At 42.3% G+C, this 18,024-nt stretch overlaps 1 protein-coding gene across 1 annotated transcript; it reads left to right on the forward strand.

Annotated features, from left to right (window-relative positions):
* Positions 1–3: 3 nt before the first annotated feature.
* ndufaf2 (NADH:ubiquinone oxidoreductase complex assembly factor 2) lies at positions 4–17,796 on the forward strand. The gene is made up of 4 exons (XM_007548154.2): positions 4–197; positions 12,726–12,815; positions 14,537–14,577; positions 16,908–17,796. Exons 1-4 carry the CDS (start codon positions 83–85, stop codon positions 17,148–17,150), a joined length of 489 nt encoding a protein of 162 aa, XP_007548216.1. The 5' UTR covers positions 4–82; the 3' UTR covers positions 17,151–17,796.
* Positions 17,797–18,024: the final 228 nt, after the last annotated feature.

The raw sequence follows: 18,024 nt of genomic DNA on the forward strand, positions 1-18,024 counted from the left end.
GCTCGCCGTAAAGTGAAGCTGTCAGAAAACTTGTCACCGGATAAACCATTGCTCTCCAGAATTCTCAGGGTGTCCTCCAAAAATGAGCAGGATTGCTGGGCTCCTACGGCGAACCTTTGGAATAGTACGTGAACACGTCGGGACAGATCACCTTGGGAATAAATATTACTCTATTCCCGAACAGAAGACGTGGACAGGTATCAACACTTTTGTTAAAATTAGCTTGTCCTGATTTCAAGTATAAAACTTACACATGCAGACATCTGAAGCCAACTTTGGAAACCGTTCGGTAAAGTTTTAAACCAGACAATGTAGGTCTTGCTCTGTTTAAGCTTCTCTTGCTCTGTTACCTAAGCTTCTATAATTTCTGCTCCATTTTTATTATCCAACTTTAAATTAATTCTTACGAAGTTAGAAACAACAATTGTGGATATTTAAGTTCTTCATTCGCATTAATGTGACATTGTTCTCTTGTTTACTGTAGATTATGACATTACCCTTACCCTGAATCGTTCTGTCCTTACCCTTTTACCGTTGTAGTACTCAATTATCGCCGCTAGATGGAGGAACAGTCCAAATAGCAGCCAAGCAGCAGTTCTGCGTGTGATTATTATTTATAAGGAGGCCCTGCTGAAACCTGGTATCACTCACTCCAATCAGGAGAACTGTGTCCATTGGAATATAACAGGGCTTCCAAACTCTATTGCGAGAAGTAGGGTGAGTCTTTCCAAACTGAAATTGCGTTTGGGCTCTAACTGTCTCATAGGGTGGAGACACTGATCATGACGACCACAACACAGTGATTGAATGTTTGTTGGCTAGAGTTCTTTGTTGTAGTTTGAGATTTGTTGCAGGTTGGACTGTTACATTATTTTCAAAAAAACAAGGCAATGCATTTAAATGTAATTGCATATCCACTATGGCTGGCAAAACTATTCATTCCTCTTGAAAACATGGATTTTATTGGAATGTTATGTGACTAACCAACACAAAGTTGTGCTAAATTTGTGAAATGGAAGGACAAAGTTATGTGGTCATCAAAACAATCCATAAATGAGGAATGTTAAAAGTAGTGTACAACTGCAATCCACTCCATTTTGCTTTAGATAAAATCCAGCACAACCATTGGCGTTCAGAAAGTCACTCAATTAGAGTCTCGGTATAGATACAACTGTTCTATCAAGGCAAACATGTGGATGAAGGTGCCATGGTCAGTTGAGGCCAAAATTAAACATTCAGACCACTATGTGTTACAGAAAAATAGCACTGTACATTAGCTAGAACACATTATGGCCAGTGTGAAACACAGGAGTGTCATGCTTTGGGCAGCAACTTTTAGATATTTCAGAAGAGGTGCAAAGACAACAACTCTAAACATAAAGTCAAAGCTATAATGAAATGGTTTAATGCATATTAATGTAAAAAAAAATTGCCTCAATAAAATTCAGGAACTAGAGATTCTTAAACTTTCTGTTTGAGAATCTGTTGCGAGTCTTAAACATTGGATGTTCATGGACATCATCCAATCTGACACAGGTTTGTTTATTTTTCAAAGAAAAATGAGAAAATTTTAATCTCCAAATGTGCAAAACCTAGGACAGATACTCCCCAAGGAACATGCCGCTGTGATCACAACAGAGTCTACGAAATATGTACTCAGGAAGGCCGGACGCTCATGCATACCAGTCCTGGTTTTATAAATTAATATGGAAAGCAATGTCTTAATTTTCTTCCGATTCAAAATTCTGCACAACTTTGTGTTGATCTAGCACATAAAAATGGTTTGCAAGGCCCTGCACATACATACACTTTAAATCCCAAGTGAAAGAGCAGGGCTTTTGCATCTTTCAGTCACCCATTTCTAGCCAGTTTAGAAGAAAATGTTTTGCCATAATTAATATGACTGAGTGGTTTATGACATGAATGCATTCCCTGCAGAAGAAATGAAGCCATTGTCTTTGCATCCTCTGTTTTGCTGTGGAAGGATCCACCTCTTGCGGGTTAAGCTTTTGCTCGTTTTTTTTTTTTTCTCCCTGAACGTGGCTTTATTTTATTTTATTTTATTTTTTTGGTTCACCTTTTCTCAGCAGTTTTTGCGGGGGAATCTTTCACCCGCATCGTATTTATAATTCATTACAAGGCAGCTCCTCCACCCCTGCCTGTCAACCTATTCAAATGAGACATCACAAAAGCTGCTCTCTAGCATGCTTACAAGGTAATGTATGCACTGTCCCATTGCTAAGACTCACAACTGCAGATAGGCTAGCTAGTTTATGTAAAAAAAAAAAAAAAAACTGTTGAGATAAACACAAGTCTAAGCAGCAGGCAGGCACAGATAAATGCTTGTTTTTGCATTTATAATAAACATGGAAAGCGAGTGTTGCATCCGTTTGTCTCCATTCAACCTTGTGGAACTAAATCATATGCATTATTCAGTCCGTATGTCTTGCAGAAGCTAGCTTTTGATCTCAAACTGATAGGCCAAGCATGGGCTCAGGGCCTGGAGGCACAGACCACAGGGCTTTTCACTCAAGCGCATAAGTTTTGCTCGAAATAGGTGAGGAGTTTCTCTCGCTTCTGTCTCCCCGCTCTGTCTACCCATTTGTCCATCTCTCCACATTTACCCATGCTTAGCTGCTTCCATTTTCTACCTCTCTCCATCCGTTAACTTTTGAAAACTGGGGCGTAAGCAATTCTACGAGCCAGAGGTGGACTGTGTGTTAGGGCTATAATGGCTGCCATGATAGAAAAAAAGTTTTTATGTTTGTTTTTATGTGCATTTGTCTGATTCGATTTCAACAACTTCTATTTAGGTTGTGCTTTTTTTTTTTTTGTTGCCCTTCCCCTTGTACTTCTGCCTCTACATTTTTTTTCCCTCCCCTTTGAAGTAAGTCCAGTGAAGATTCTATTCAAAACACTAGCATAGAGGGATAGACCCAGCAGAGAGCCTTCTAAATCCCTATCCTCAGATGTTGCTCCTCATCAAAATGAAAGGGCATTGGTATAACAGGGACTTCTAGAGGGAGAGGGGAGGGAAACGAATCTCGGCTTCTGGTCCAGCAGCTTTAAAGAGCTCACAGAAAGAGCTGCTCTGCAGGCTGCGGGGTTCCTGTGAGTCTCGCCTACAAGAAGAGCTGCTGACAATGTGGCCACTGGTCTTAGAAGGTCTTTGCCTTGTCGCTGTTTTCACTATGCTGAGCTGAGAATCTATATTCTCCCCCCCGTCTTTTTTTACGTGCACGTCTGTCCCCTAGGCCCATCTCTGCCTCACTCTGCATGGGGGCACCGTGTCACGCTGCCCAGGTGAAAGCCTGAGCGCTTTCTGGATGGGCTCATTCGTCTTCAGCAGCCAGACCCGGAGTCCCGACGCCCGCCTTCCCTTCCCTTCCCGTTTTTTTTTTTATTATTTAGGGAAGCGAGAGGCACGCTGACATTATCGGCTGCTGCAGGCACATTTGAAAATAATTGCCTGTATGATTGCTATTTTTTCTTACCTCTTTGAGGAGGTGTAGCCTTTGTCTTGGAATCAATGGCTGCTCAATACCGGACAGGGGAAAGGCAGTTTCCTTTCATGTCTCAGTGAAAGGGATGTATTTTTAGCGCTGTTCGTTTTAGCCATGTGTGTATGTGAGTGTGTGTGTGTGTGTGTGTGTGTGTGCACGCGTGTGTGTGTGTGCCATGCAGTTTTAATCTATTGGTCCTCTTTTGCTGTGTGGAGAATGGAAGAGATTCAGAGGTTCTTCAGAGGTGTGCCACGCAGGCTGGAGAGAAAAGAAGCATTGACTTGTCGTCCTATCGCTGTCTCCTCTCTCTCTCTTTGTCTATTATTTATTAGTATCCCCAGCTTGGTTGTATGAAGTGAAAAAGTACTCAGTTCTGCTATTTTCAGGACGGGGCGACTCTTGAGGGGGTGGCGGGGGGAGAGGAAGGAGGTGTGTTCTTTTGCATTAGTGCATTTGTTAATGCACCATGACAGCTGCACACCTCAAATTTGTGTTTTTTAAAGAAAGTAGAGAGGGAGGAGGGGGAAAAATATCATTAGTTGTGTGTTTTCTCTCCACTTCATGCCCTAACACACTTAACACAACAACAGATGGCTGTGTGTCATCAGAGCGTTGATTCAAGCCTCATATTTCCACGCAAAGACTCACAGCGGAAAGAGACGAGGGTCCAAATGGCTGTTCATTCTGCCACAAGTCATCCCCTGGGTGTGATGAAGGAAGGTCTATCCCGCCATAGGACACCGAGTCAGTGTTTACAGGAGCGTCAGTGTCCAGAACCGCCACTGTAAATCATGCTAATTGATCAGAGGCGATGCAATGCGTGGGGGTTTAAATGAGGGTTCTTTAATCATTATAGGGTCTAGCTCATCTAGCTCCGTGCGCCCTGCCAAGAGCGTATTTGCATGTGTGTCTTGTGGCTCATCATGGAGTGACTTCGCTTGTTCATTAAAAAGGCATTTGAAGAAATAGATGTTGAAAATGAGAGAGTGGCTGCATTTATTTTCAATGGCAGAACAATCCAAGTGGGCTGTGATCCAGCAACGGGGTGGGGGTGTGGGGGGGAATTCAAGTGTTTTGGAGGTCCATTAACTGCTGCCTGTCTGCAGTGCAGCTGGAGATATACAGTGCCTTACAGGAGTTTCCGTTCTCGTCTGAACTCTTTTCTACATTTTCTCATCCTAGAACAACAAATGTCAATGGAACTTATTAAGATTTTATGTAATAGGATCAACATAAAGTTGCGCGAAAGGGTGAAGTGAATGTAAAACCATGCATGGCTTTCAAAAATTATTTTCCCCAAGAAAAAAGTAAAAAAATAATAATAATAATTAAAATTAAGCCCTATTTACTCTTAGAAACTCTAAATAAAATCCAGTGCAACCAACTGCCTTCAGGCTTCCTCTGATTGTCCAAATATTCAGAGAGGGCCACAAAGGTCATCAGGAAGACAAGGGTCAGGGATAAATCTGTGGTGAAGGTTACAGCTTGGTTATGCTATAAGCAACATGCTACACTTTGAATGTCTCACAGCACACTGTTCAATCTGTCATCTTAAAATGTAAAGAGTCTGGCATAGCCAATCAAGACATGACTGTGTGCATATACTGATAGAATTAGAATTCCTATGTCATCATTTAGCAAGAAAGCACAACAAAATTTAATTAGATTGTTGATTGTCCAGTCCAGAAATCTGGTCCTTATGAAAGGGTGGGAAGAAAAAAAAAATATTGTTGAGAGAAAGGCAGGGCACACCCTGGACAGATCGCCTGTCCATCACAGGACAACAGAGAGACACACAGGACAAGCAACCACACACACACTTGTACCTTAGGGCAATTTAGAAAGACCAATTAACCTGACAGTAACAGTCAAGTTTGTGGGCTGTGGGAGGAAGTCAGAGTACCTGGAAAGAACCAACACATGCATGGGGAGAAGATGCAAAATCAATGCAGAAAGACCGGGATTCGAATCCAGGACCTGGCAAGGCAGCACCGCTACCAACCGTGGCACTGACCAGTTTTCCTGAACTGAACACTGAACCTTTTAAGCAAAATGGTATTTGTTTAAAAAAAAAAAATACTAACTCTACACCTTGACATCTCCATCTTTACTGTGAAACATGGCAGGTGTAGCAACATGGTGTGCGGGTGGATTTATTCAGCGAAATCAGGGAAACCGGACATAGTTGTTGAGAAAACGGATAGAGGTGAATACATAGCACTTATAAAGAAAACCTTTTAAAGGCAACAGCAAGTTTAATACTGATGAAGGTAGAGCCAATTGTAAATTGATATTTACATATACTCTCCAATTAGGCTGACTGAGCTTGAACTTAGTCAGCCTACTTTAATCTAATATATATATATATACTGACATATAGTCTACTTTGTGTCAGCATATCATATAAAATCCCGATAAGATACTCAGAAATGTAATTTATTGAGTTTTTTGTCGTTTTTCCTTTCTTTCTAGCCTACATTCACTGTATGATTTACAAAGAGAAGGAACCAGAGCGTTAATGTAAAATAATAATATTCAGCTAGCCTAGATGTGTTTTGACACCCGAGGACTCTTTGTCGGTCAGAAGCTCAACCTGGAAGACTGACAGACAGGTAAGGCACAGCAGCAGACAGCTCCTGGAGCCTGCCACTGCTTATTCAAGTCAGAATATTTTAATAAAGCAGACAGGCAGAGAGAAATCAGGCAAAGTGGAAACGGAAAGGAGAAAAGATAAGACCAGGGGAAACTATTGGAGGGTGGAAGAAAGAAGGTGGGGTACATGGGATGAGTGACAAAGAACAAAGAAGGTGCTGACATATTGGGGTGAAATTATAGAGCGGAGTGGAGGAAAGAATGGATGGAGTAAAAGTGAAAGGAGGGTTTCTGACAGGATAAAATGAGTAGGTGGATATATGCAGGGGGAACGCGAGGTGGTAGCGATAGGTTAATGGTGAGAGAGTGGTGGTTTTTGAAGATGTAATGGAGGGAAAGGGATGGAGGGAGCATGGAGGATTGGAGGTGAACAGAAAGGGGTGGACAGCTAGGTTTGTGAACAACATGCACATGGGCCTCAGAGGAGGTGTGGAGGAAGGAAAGGAAAGGAAAGGGGGGGTTCAGACCGCTCCAAAGCCTCACAAAGGATTCTGACTTCCTGCCTTACCGTAGTTCCTTTTACAAGCCAGTTAGGGGTTGGTGAGTAACTTTGTAAGGATGGGTGGTCTCAGACAGAGCGGGCCAAAGGATCACTGCCACCCTTATGTCTGCCTGCCTTTGGGCATACGATCACAAACGGATTAAATTGAGGTTTGTATTTTAAATTAATAATTCCCCCACATTCTATCATAAATTGCTCAAACCTCTTTGGGAACAAGAAAGCGTCTGATAAATTAAACTGATCATTACTTTACGCTCAAGCTCCTCCCCACTGTAGAACTGATGGAAAACAATGACTGGCATTTTCCTTCTAAACCTCATCCCACATCACTAGGCTTTAGTATAACAGGTAACCATGGTTACAGGCTTCACATATGCCTTCCATGATTTTTTTTTTTTTTGCCCCTCCTGGAAAAGACTGTGGTGGAGAAAAGAGGGTGTCCTTATCGGTGCATCGTCACCCCTGTGTATCAGTGATGCTCATTGGATCTCTCCATCTTCATAAAGCTGTCTGTTATGATGCAGGCATTCACCCATTCCCCACACACAGCTCAGCTGGAGATAAATAAACTTGGCTGAATGCGACCTGACAGGCCTGCCCTGTCAAGGAGGCTTTTTTTTTTTTTTTTTTTTTTTTTTTTTTTTTTTTTTTTTTTTTTTTTTTTAATTTTTGCTTTTCTTTTTGTCCCAACACTGCGAGTCCAAAACCTTCCCCGTCTGCCTGAGAATGTTGCTCTCTATTGAGAGATGGTGACATTGCAGTTGGATGCTTTTAGCACTAAAAGTTCTTATTTAGACTTTTCTCCCGTTTTTTTTTTTTTTTAGTCTGTTGGATGGGCTTTGACTGCTCTGGATAACCGCACCTGAGCAGGGGCCAGCCCTCATTAAGAGTGAGAAAAATGTGGGTTTATCACCACCGATATGGTCCTTGCAATATCACAATTGCATGTTTTCTTCGTATCACGCAACTATATTTACAACAAACATGCACAAAAACTGCTGCCTCATTCTTCACTTTGGAAATTGCTGCTTTCAGTGTTTCAGGAAATCCAAATGGTCAAAATAACTCAATCAGTGGGCGATTCAGAGGAGTCTAGATCTAGAAATTATACTTAGTCAAGGGCAAGCCGGGGTTGAAATTCAGCCCAGGAGCTTGGTTTGGACAGGCCTTTAATCTGATTACGCAACGGACAAAAGTGGAAACATAATTTTAAGACAAATGTATAAAAACACAATATTTTTTTCCAACAGTCAAAACTACGGTGTGTTTGTGTTTAATGACAAAATTATAAACAACAAAAGTTTATTAAGGAAGCAGCTTGTAAAAATCAAAGTAAATATTAGGGAACCAAAAAAAGAATCCCCTATGACATTTATTAAGTGAAATTATAGGTTTTTAGACAGTTTCAGATGTCATAAAGTTTGGACCACAATCCTTTGACTTTAAAACGTTAACGCATAACATCCCTAACCTGCTGTAGTTGTGCTGCTTGTTTCTAGTGTCATCGCTCACCTTACCCCCTTCATCACAGAAAGTATCTGTTAATTTGATGCAACTTGGCGAGTCCTGCAGTAACTTTTTTGTTCTTTTATCCCAAAGTTTTTTAGCCACACCAATGTTTTCTCCTTACTTTTTTTTTTTTTGACAAATTGGAAAGGACCACTCATATCTCCATTTAGTATGGAAACTATCACAACTGCCTATGAAACTCCAAAGTGGCTGTGCTGATGGGCTTTATGGTGCAAGAAGAAGCAACAGGAACAAACCAGGCTTTTGGGAAGCATCATGAATCCCTGTACTTACAACAAAAAATATATAGACAAAAAGTTAGTTTGTTTCCTTAAAAAACAGCCCCTTCTTGTAGTTTTTTTTTTGTTGTTGTTGTTGTTGTGTTTTTAGCTGTTTAGGAATTTGTACGGAATTCCAGCTGTGCAAATTCCTATACAGAAATTTCCCTGCAGGAAATTTCCTGTCCTGCAAGAACATTTCTTATCGAGTTCTTTGTGTTCCTCCGCAGAAGTGGACATTTGCATCTAAACGGTAATTTATGTATCTGGTAAAGGTTATGTCTGAGAGCTATGCCAGTTGGACGATGACAAGGGTAAAGACTAGGTGAGCATGGTCTGATATTGGAGTGGGATGTTGCATTCTGGCACGGCACAAATGAACACGGTGTTTTTAAGCTGTAGATGTCAGTGCGGTGATAAAGGGAGGGTGTGACAGAGTCCACCTGTTGGGGTCTGGTGCAGAGTGTGTTTTAAGGAATGTCTTCCGCCGTTGTTGAGCGACATGTTTTCCCCTGACATCTTTCTCTGCAAGAAAAAAAAAAAAACAAAAAAAAAAACAAGACACAGCAGAAGAGATGGTATGAAGATGCCGGGGATGACATTGTGGAGGTGAACAACCTCTCAGGCCGCCCCCAGCGGTACTCACCTGGGAGCTGATGTGTGAGATTGTTTGGGGGGGGGGAAGGGGGAGTGAGGGAGTGAGGGGTTTGCGTGTTGAAGCAGGTGATGGAGTTTAGTGGGGTGTGTTCAGGGTTCAAAGAGCAGCCCTCGGAGCGCATCATGTCTTATTTTAACGAATGGGAAGGGTTGAGGTACGGCTGCCACGGCAACCCCCTCACCCATCCTGCTCCTCCGCTTCCATCCTTCCTTCTTTCCTCCCTCCCTGCCTGCCTTCCTTTTCCTCTCCCCTCCCCCAGGATTCACAGCCAGCCTCACAGATGAGTTGTGCTCAGACAGGTGAGATGGCTCATGAATATTTATGCCGTGGGATTTCATTCCTCCCTGCCGCTGGACCCTCCCCCTCCTCTCCAAGGCGGTGCTGCGTTTGTCCTTCACGGTAAAGAGGCAGCGTCCTCGCTCCTGTCCCTCAGGTTAATCTGCCTTGCTCTCTAGCCAGTTGTGTGTTGGTGTGTGTGTGTACAGGTGTGTATTTGACTAGTAAATAGGCTTCCCCCTAGTGAGTGATGAGAAGGCAGATGTGTCACAAGGGGGCCCGCTGAGATTGTGAGCTCCTAACACCCTTCATACCTCTCTGTGTCTCTTACTCAAGGTGGAGAAAGAACTGTGGAGCAGACAGATTACATACTGATGGACGGATGTGGCAGGAAGAAGTTATTCTACCATCAAAACATGCAATATTAATATATAGGTATTAAGATTTACTCGTTTATTAGATTTTGGATTCTTTTGATGAATCAGGTTTGATCCAGAAACATGAAGAGGCAAAACTCGGTGAGCCACATTTAAAGAGCCTGGACACAACTTCCTCTGCAATTGCATTTGAAATGAAATTTGTAATATGTTGTTTTTAAAATGTTTAAATGCAAATTCACTGGTTCTGGGAAGCAACCTTGAAAAGATCTGGTACAGTATGGTCTGACCTTAGTAACTTTTTAAGTCGTGGATAGATGAAAAGATGTGCAAAACCCTTTAACTTATTCACTTCTCAAGCTCTAACTGTATTTCACTGGGCCTTGGTGTGACAGACTAACAGAAAGTAGTTCTTGGTTGTGAAAAAGAAGGTTTCAACAGTTTTTTAAGCACAAATAAATCTGAAACAAGTGTGCGCTTGTATTCAGTCCCCCGGGTCATTACTTTTGTAGAACCGCCTTTGGCTGCAGTTACAACTGCAAGTCTTTTCAGGTGCGTCTTTATCAGTGTTGCACATCTGCAAACAAAGTTTCTTGCACATTCTTTTGCAGCACATCTCGAGGTCAGTCAGATTGAATGGTGAGCTTCTAGGAACATCAGATTTATGACTTAGCAAAGATTCTCAGGACGTTTTGGCCGGTTGTCTTGCTGGAAGGTAATCCAGCAAAACTGTTTAGCCCTCCAATCCAGTTTAGCTCCACTTAATCTTCTATGCCTACCTTTTACACAGCATGACGCTTCCTTCACCATGTTCCATTGTGACAAATTTTTCAGGTTCATGTATAGTGTGTTTTTTGCATGAAATGACAAAAAGATCATTGGTCTCATCTGATTAGAGAACCATCTCCCACATGTTTGCCGTGTCCCGTGCACAACTTGTGTAAGAGACGCAGCAAACATATGGGACAATAAACTGGAAAACCCTTTTCCAGTTTATTGTCAACTATGGACACTGCTGGTTGAGCTCAAGATATGCAAAGCACCCAATATTGTTTTATAAACCCAACTCTGTATTAAGCCTTTCTCAACTCACAGGTTTGTGGTTGGGGAAAATGCAAATCCAAATAAATGCTGTTTGTACAACACTGTTTGTCCATCACAAACATGCTGGGAGGATCCAGAATGTATGTACAAACAGTATTTGTCACTAAAATCCAGGGATAAAACCTGTACTGGCAGTGGGGTTTAGACACGCTGCAAAATCATCGTTACAGGAGTGGAAGCATGTCGGCGTTAAACAGGAAGGGAGAGGGGGGGCGCATGGGAGGAGAGGGAGAAACACAGAGGAGACAGAGAAAGGTAAGCTCCTCTCTTTATGCTTATTATTTAGGCATTAGCTCGCTAAGCACATTGCATGTGGGGACTTTAATGCAATTTTCCATTTCATTCTGCTGCCACCCACTCCTGATGCAAATATGGATATGATCTGTTTATAATTAGCATACCTGTTAAACGCCTTAGTTAGTATTGCCTAGAGAATCGCAGCCTTTTGTTTGCAGGCGGTTGTCTATGCCGTGCCATCTTGGGAGAATTTCAAGGAAGCATTTTCCCCGAGAGACATCCAAGATTGGTTTTTGCTAGCTAATTGAAGGATCACATTGTTCATTTTCCCCCTTTTTGCTATAGTTTAGCAGCCGAACAGGTGAAATCTGGTGCTTGGATGCTGGTGAAATCCATCCGCGTGCTGAGCCTTTTGTGACAACCTAGTGGGAACCAAGGCAGAACTAAAGCATTACTAGCCTAATTAGCTGACCTGATTACTGCACGGACTGGATGGCGTGTGGAAAAGAACCATCCTCACAAGACATAATTACAGAACAGCACACAGGCGCTGATTTTTGATGGGGAACCCAGGGCCGTGAACAGAACTCGCGTCGTCACTTTGGAGGGCCATCGTTTATCCATCCCAGTGCCAGAGCTATCTGTCATGGCTGAAGTAAACATTAAGGCCATCAGTCTGCGGTGCGCACGGCGCTGCTCGCATCCATTTGTCCGTGTCCAGTGAGCTGCGGAGAGACTGTGATGGAATCCTGACAGATTGTCTGTGTTTTGGAGCGTGTTGTTTTCTTTGCCCATACATTTTTCTTCTTCAAGCCATGTTTGCCATGCATCATCACGCGCTCTCTCTCTTTCTCTCTCACTCACTCTTGCTGCCTCCCTGCTTCTTCCTCCTCCCTCATCGCCTCATCCCTTCTCAGATAGACATCTGACTACCTGTGAGGAGAGAAACTATGGAAACACAGAACTTGTTATTTTTGAACACGACTCGTGTGAAGACGACACGGCAAAAAGCTGGCTCTTTCTTCTCCTGTCTCTCTGCGGTTCCCCCTCCCCGCCTTCGGTCGCCGTCTCCATGTCACTGTGTGCCAGCCAAACTTGTCTAATCAGCAGATTTGACCAAAATAATTGGCAGTGGCCTTGCTGCCAGCAAGCGTCGTGCTGTATACAGATAGGGAGAAGGAACGCTTAATATTCCAAGCAGCTCGTGCCTCTCCTGTTCCCTCTGATATCTGACCTCTTTTGTCTCCTGCTGGGCTTGATGTTGATTTTGGAGGGCATTGTTAGCCAGGGCGCTGTGATTGGAAGAGGTAGCCGGTGGAGGGGGGCCGTGGTTGGTTGGGTTAAAGGAAAAGCCCATTTGCATAAAGGCTTAGCCCAGATTTGGAGCCACTCAGCGAGATCTGAGGAGAAGGGCCCGAGGGCCGCGAGGTAATCATCCATGGCCTGTCACAGCGCTGTCATCCCCGCGTGGATTTGTCTGTGTGTCTGGAGAACATTGTGTCTGGACTACTTTGTGTTTATATCCCTTTGCATTTGGTGTGCAACACTGGCGAGCACCTCCATCAAATCACACTTGCTGTCTTTTTATTTTTTATATATATATATATATTTTTTTTTTCCCCTTTCCAGGGAGGCAGGTCCGTGCCAAGCGGATGGTGGAGGCAGCCAATCCTGCAGAGTATGAATATATGGAGGGCAACATTCCGATAGAGTGGGAAGGTACGTTTGGGCTGCAGAATCTGTGCCGCATATTGTACTTATCACTAATTTTAAACAAAAAAAAAAAAAAAAGCTAAAATAAAAGAGAATGACAGATCCATGGCTTCATCTTCTGGGACCTTGGCTAATCCAATGATTTAGTTTTCTCTCTCCCTCTCCTTTCATTTTGTAAGATGGAATGGGGGCTGGGAATGAGTTTATCAAAGATGCCTTCTGCCGGCGTTATACAACAGTACCATAAAAAAGTGTTTCTTACAACTGGATACAAACTGTTCCCTGTGTCTCAGACTGGCTTTATCCACCTTAAACCCGCTCATCCTGCCTCGCCCCATCCCTCATGCATTTTCATCAGGATGCAAATAAGAAACGGATAAAAGAGGCACAGAATCCCCATGCTAGCTGGAGCAAGAGTTGCAAAATCTCTCCCCCTCTCTCTCTTTCTGGCTCCCTTTAACTTGCTCTGCTGTGCAGCCAGCTCAGCCAGAATAGAGCTTCCTCCACAGAGGGAGGGAAAAGAGATGTGATGGAGAGAGTTCTGCTGAGGAGCGGAGGGAGGGATGGAGGTGTGTATGAGGAGTGACGGAGCATGTGCTTTAAAATCTGAAGATCAAGGACGATGGACGTGTCTCGCTGACCCGGTTCTGCCAACACAAAATCCGAACTGATGTTTTGTACTTATCATGAACTATATGCTTCTTTAAAAAGTTGAATAATTTTCCACATTACACCACATCTACAAATTTTCATGTTTTTGGTTGGGATTTTTTTGTGGCTGACAAACATGAATTAATGTTTTTTTGTTGTTGTTGTTTTGTTTTTTTTTATTAGATCTGGACAGTGTGGTATGTATTTGCGTTCACTTCCCTTTGACTCTGACGCAGCTGAATAAAAAAAAGAGTTTAAACAACTGCATTCAAAAATCAATTTCATAATACATAAAGACCATTTGTGAATAATTTCAGTGGAAATCCATTTGTTCTGTGGAGGCTTCGTAAGAATGTTGGTGAACAAACAGCAATGTGGAGAAACAGGAGCAGACTGGTCAGGGAGGAAGCTCTGGTGACGTCTAAGGCAGGAATACGTTATAAATGTTCATCTTTGAACTTGTTTCATGGGTTTGATCGATTTATCATCCAACAGAATACAACTTTAAACCTAACAAGACATGGCCGCCCTAAACTAGCCGGCTAGGACGGGAGAGCATTATGCAAATGACGACAAAAGATGATTCTCCAAAGCGTTGATTCAAAGAAGGCTGAATGCAAATGCACAACACACTTCAGATTTTTATTTGTAAAACATTTAAGCTCATAAATTCCCCCTCCACTTCACAATTATGAGCCACTTTGTGTTGGAACGTCTCATCTAGTCCCAATGAAACGCAGGCATGTGTTGTGCACTAAATGTGGGGGGGAAAAAATAAAATAAAATATATATATATATATGTATATGTATATCATTCAAGCGATAAGAAGAATCCTGTTGCAAGGCACAGTAGTTCTGGACGCTTCCGGTTTACAAAGTCACATAAAACGAGACCAAGTGAATCAAAAGCTGCGTATCAGTCCCCAGCAAGCATGGAGGCTTCCTCAGTAATGCCGGAGCTGCAGCCTTTAAATATGACTGCAGGTTTTGTTTGTGCGGCGTATGTTCGTGTGGGTGTTCTCACTCTCATGTTTTTTTTTTCTTCTTCTTCTTCCTCCTCTCTTCTCTCCTTGCAGCTTGGATCCGAGGCAGACGGAAGGAGCCTCCCTCCATCGAGGTACGCTCTCCCCTCTCCTCCCGCCCCGCAGTTCCCCCGCTGTGCTGATGGTTGGACTCTGGGGGACTAGTTCCAAGGGAACGAAAGAAGCAAAGCTGGAAAGAAAAAGCTTTGATTTGTTTTATCGTACTGAATCCAGGAACTTTAGGGGACAGGTGTTAAAATAAACAGCAGCTGAAGTGCCTTGATGGTGAGACTGAGAGCAGAAACAGCCTCCGAACAAGGAGGCTCACTGACACCGTGTCCCAGTTTACGTTCTCTTTTTCCAACAGAAGCCTCCATCTCGGCTTTTTGTATTTTATTTCTGGCACTCTCCGAGACGGGAATGGTGAAAGCGTGCAGTTTTTGTTCCCCCACACACACACACACACACACACTCCTGCTCCTCTCTCTGGGTTTATTGCTCTTTAAATGCGAGAATGCTGGAAATTATTTGGCTGGGAAAATGTGGGCCTATAGGAAATCCTTTGGAAGGCCGGTGCTCAGGCACTCTCTCTGTCCCCCCCGTCCTCTGTCCCTGCCAGTAGCCGGTGCCATCTCCTGCCTTTCTTTTTGCCAGAACATTCTCTTCCAATTTTCTGCCTTACTTCTGCCCAATAGCTGCCATCGACAGCTGGACGGCGGCGATGCAGCCAAGGCTCCAGTCCCAGCACATTACCCTGCCCCTTGTCACGCTCCCTCTTTTCCTGGTCCAAATCGACATAAATTGATTGGATTAAATCCTGTCATTAACAGGCTGGAAAAGCAGCTCAGTATGTTTGTCTCCCTCCCCAAAGCAAGACTTTTTGGCCATAGTTTCCCCCCGCCCCTTTTTTTTTTCCTTCTTTTTTTTCCCCAGTCCTTCAGTTTTGCCAGCACACAACAGCATCATGCCCAGTCCTCCCTTCCTCTTTGGTTCCCACAGCCAGGGCAAGGCTAACATCACTGTGAACACTAGATGCAGGGCTCAAGTGGGTAACTATTGCACCAGTGCACTGTTCATTTTATAAGCGTTTCCAGGATTTAAATTGGTTTCCGATAATGCAGTATAAAAGCCTCCTGTCCTTTCAGTTTACCAATCTGTTCCAAGTGCTACATTTTTAAGACGCGGTGATTATGTCGCTGCAGGTTAATGGAAAGTTACGCTTCTGGCTCAACAGAAACATCTGTTCATGCAAGGACTGGATTAAAACTTTATTTCTCTTCTGATTTGGACGAGTGCGAATCAGATGCTCCAACAACAAAGAGAGGTCCTTGATTAAGGAGGGAAACTATCATTGCTTTCATTTGAATGTTCCGGCCAGTTATCTTGTGGTCACTATTCTGGTTTTCTGCAGCGTTTTTGTGCTCTCATTTTCTTAGGAGTTTGAAGCTCAGCACTTTAACCAACACATATATTTGTTTTATGATGAAAATTAACTAAAAGTGTCAAGATACATATACCAGATGTTTGAGGGTTTTTTTTTTGTTTTGCTCTCATACTAGGAATGATGATGAGAATTAAATCTAAAAAAAAAAAATGAATAAAAAAATAGTAGGACTTGTTTAGTCATGTTAAAAGAAAATTTCAAGGAGGATTACATTTATTTTATAATATGTTGTTTTTGCATGTAGAGAATCATTTTCTCCAAATGATTCTCTACATTTAGAACTTTTTTTAGAAAAAAAGTTCTAAGATTTTTTTTTTTTTAAATGTTCAGATTATTAAACTTTAGTTTTGTTCCTACAATAGAGGTGTAAACATCTTGGATAGCTTTGTGTCCTATTTAAAGTAGTAGTGTTCTAAATAATTGGGATTGCTTCTGTCTGTCTGAACTGCAGCAACTGCAAACAGTGCTAACCCACAGACTAAACAAAAAAAAAATCTAAGTTACTTCGTAATTTCCTTATTTAATCAGTCTGAATGTATTTATTATGCACCTATGAAACTTGACATTATAACCTGGTGGTTTATATAGGCCCCAGGTTTGCTGCCAAAGCAGCCCAGATTTCTTCAGGTTTGGACTTTACTCTCAATGGATACAAACCGCTGCAGACTGCGAACTCTCAGCTCACATCCTTCCCATTCCCCGTTTTACCTTCCAACACAGAAACTTTGAGCACAACATTACTGCCCTATATATTTCATCCACTAACAGGTGTCAAGATGAATCGGTCTAATTCATTTCACACGTCAGTCAGTGTTCACAATGTTTCGCCTGACCTGTCATTATCAGCCGAGACGTCATCACATTCCAAAGACGGTTAAAGTGATTTCACGCTGCTTTTTATTTCCATACGATCTTAGAAGCGTTTAAACCTTCCTGATAGTCCGTGTAAAGAACGTAAACGCATGTGGTTTGTTACTGCAGGAGCTGATGATGAATGAGTCCCAGAGGAACGAGATCAAGCTGAAGGCGATGGAGCTGGAGGAGAAAGATCTGGCACTACAGGCTAAAGAGCACGAGGAAGGCCTGGTGGCGACTCCTGCGAGGACTGTGGCCAAGGGCCACGCGTCCGCCGCCGTCTTTGGCAAGGAGGAGCTCAGTGAGGAGCCAACTAGCACTGCGAACAAGTTCCAGCCCGGTTCCTGGATGCCCACCTCAAAGAAATAGCTGGAGACCTCCACAGAGACTGAGACATGAGACAGTGCAAAGTAAAATACAGTCCACAACGTTAGCAGCGAGGGCTTTGCTTAGGATATCAAATTGAACACTTTAACTAAATATAGAACTGATCTGTTTTTAAGTTTAAAGAAAGCCTGAAATAAATGAGTGTGATTTTTCTTTAAAAGGTCCAACTGGTTGATAGAACCAGTCATTCTGTCAGACTTTATTTACAGAGCACTTTTCTTACACTCAGGTGTAACACAATGATTTATAAATGTTAAAAACGGAAAGAAGGGACAGCGAACCACAACAGACGCAATGAGATTTATCAAAGTGATCAAATCAGGGTAAGTGCAGTTGTATTATATTGGTAAATCTGATTTAAACAAATGGTCTCCATGTTTCTACTACCAAAACGTACAATAATATCTCATTATAATTTCATAAGCAATCCTTTCCTTCATTCCAACAGATTTCTGTCAAAATTCAACAGAGAATCACATTGGGGGGGAAAAATTGCAGTTGGAGATGTATGTATTATTTTATAAATGTTGCCTAAAGATACAAAAATAAAATTTGCCAACTTAAAAATTGACAACAGATTCACGCCTCTGCTGTTTTGGTTTCTAAAGACAAGTGCAAGAAATAATTATTAAAAAAAAAAGGCTTGGATTTTTAAAATAAAATTGTTTTAAACGTTGTCTGGTTTCCCCTTTTTTATCTTAACTGATAGGCTTCTGTGCTATAATGACAAAAAGGACGGGGACAATTAATACAAGAAAATAAAGCAGCTGATGTGCAAAATGAATGTTAAAAAAGCATGAAATGAATAGCTCAATTTGGAACAACCGGAATGTTTTAATAACTGCTTCTATTAAGA

Source organism: Poecilia formosa, unplaced genomic scaffold (assembly GCF_000485575.1).
Source record: "Poecilia formosa unplaced genomic scaffold, Poecilia_formosa-5.1.2 Scaffold25, whole genome shotgun sequence".
NCBI classification, from domain to species: Eukaryota; Metazoa; Chordata; class Actinopteri; order Cyprinodontiformes; family Poeciliidae; genus Poecilia; species Poecilia formosa.

What these genes read in the sequence shown, in the direction of transcription:
- ndufaf2 (XM_007548154.2), top strand. Translation starts at nt 83, where the DNA reads ATGAGCAGGATTGCTGGGCTCCTACGGCGAACCTTTGGAATAGTACGT. An exon ending in CATTCCGATAGAGTGGGAAG is followed by an intron (nt 12,816 to 14,536) that starts GTACGTTTGGGC and finishes CTCTCCTTGCAG; the next exon opens with CTTGGATCCGAGGCAGACGG. An exon ending in AGGAGCCTCCCTCCATCGAG is followed by an intron (nt 14,578 to 16,907) that starts GTACGCTCTCCC and finishes TTGTTACTGCAG; the next exon opens with GAGCTGATGATGAATGAGTC.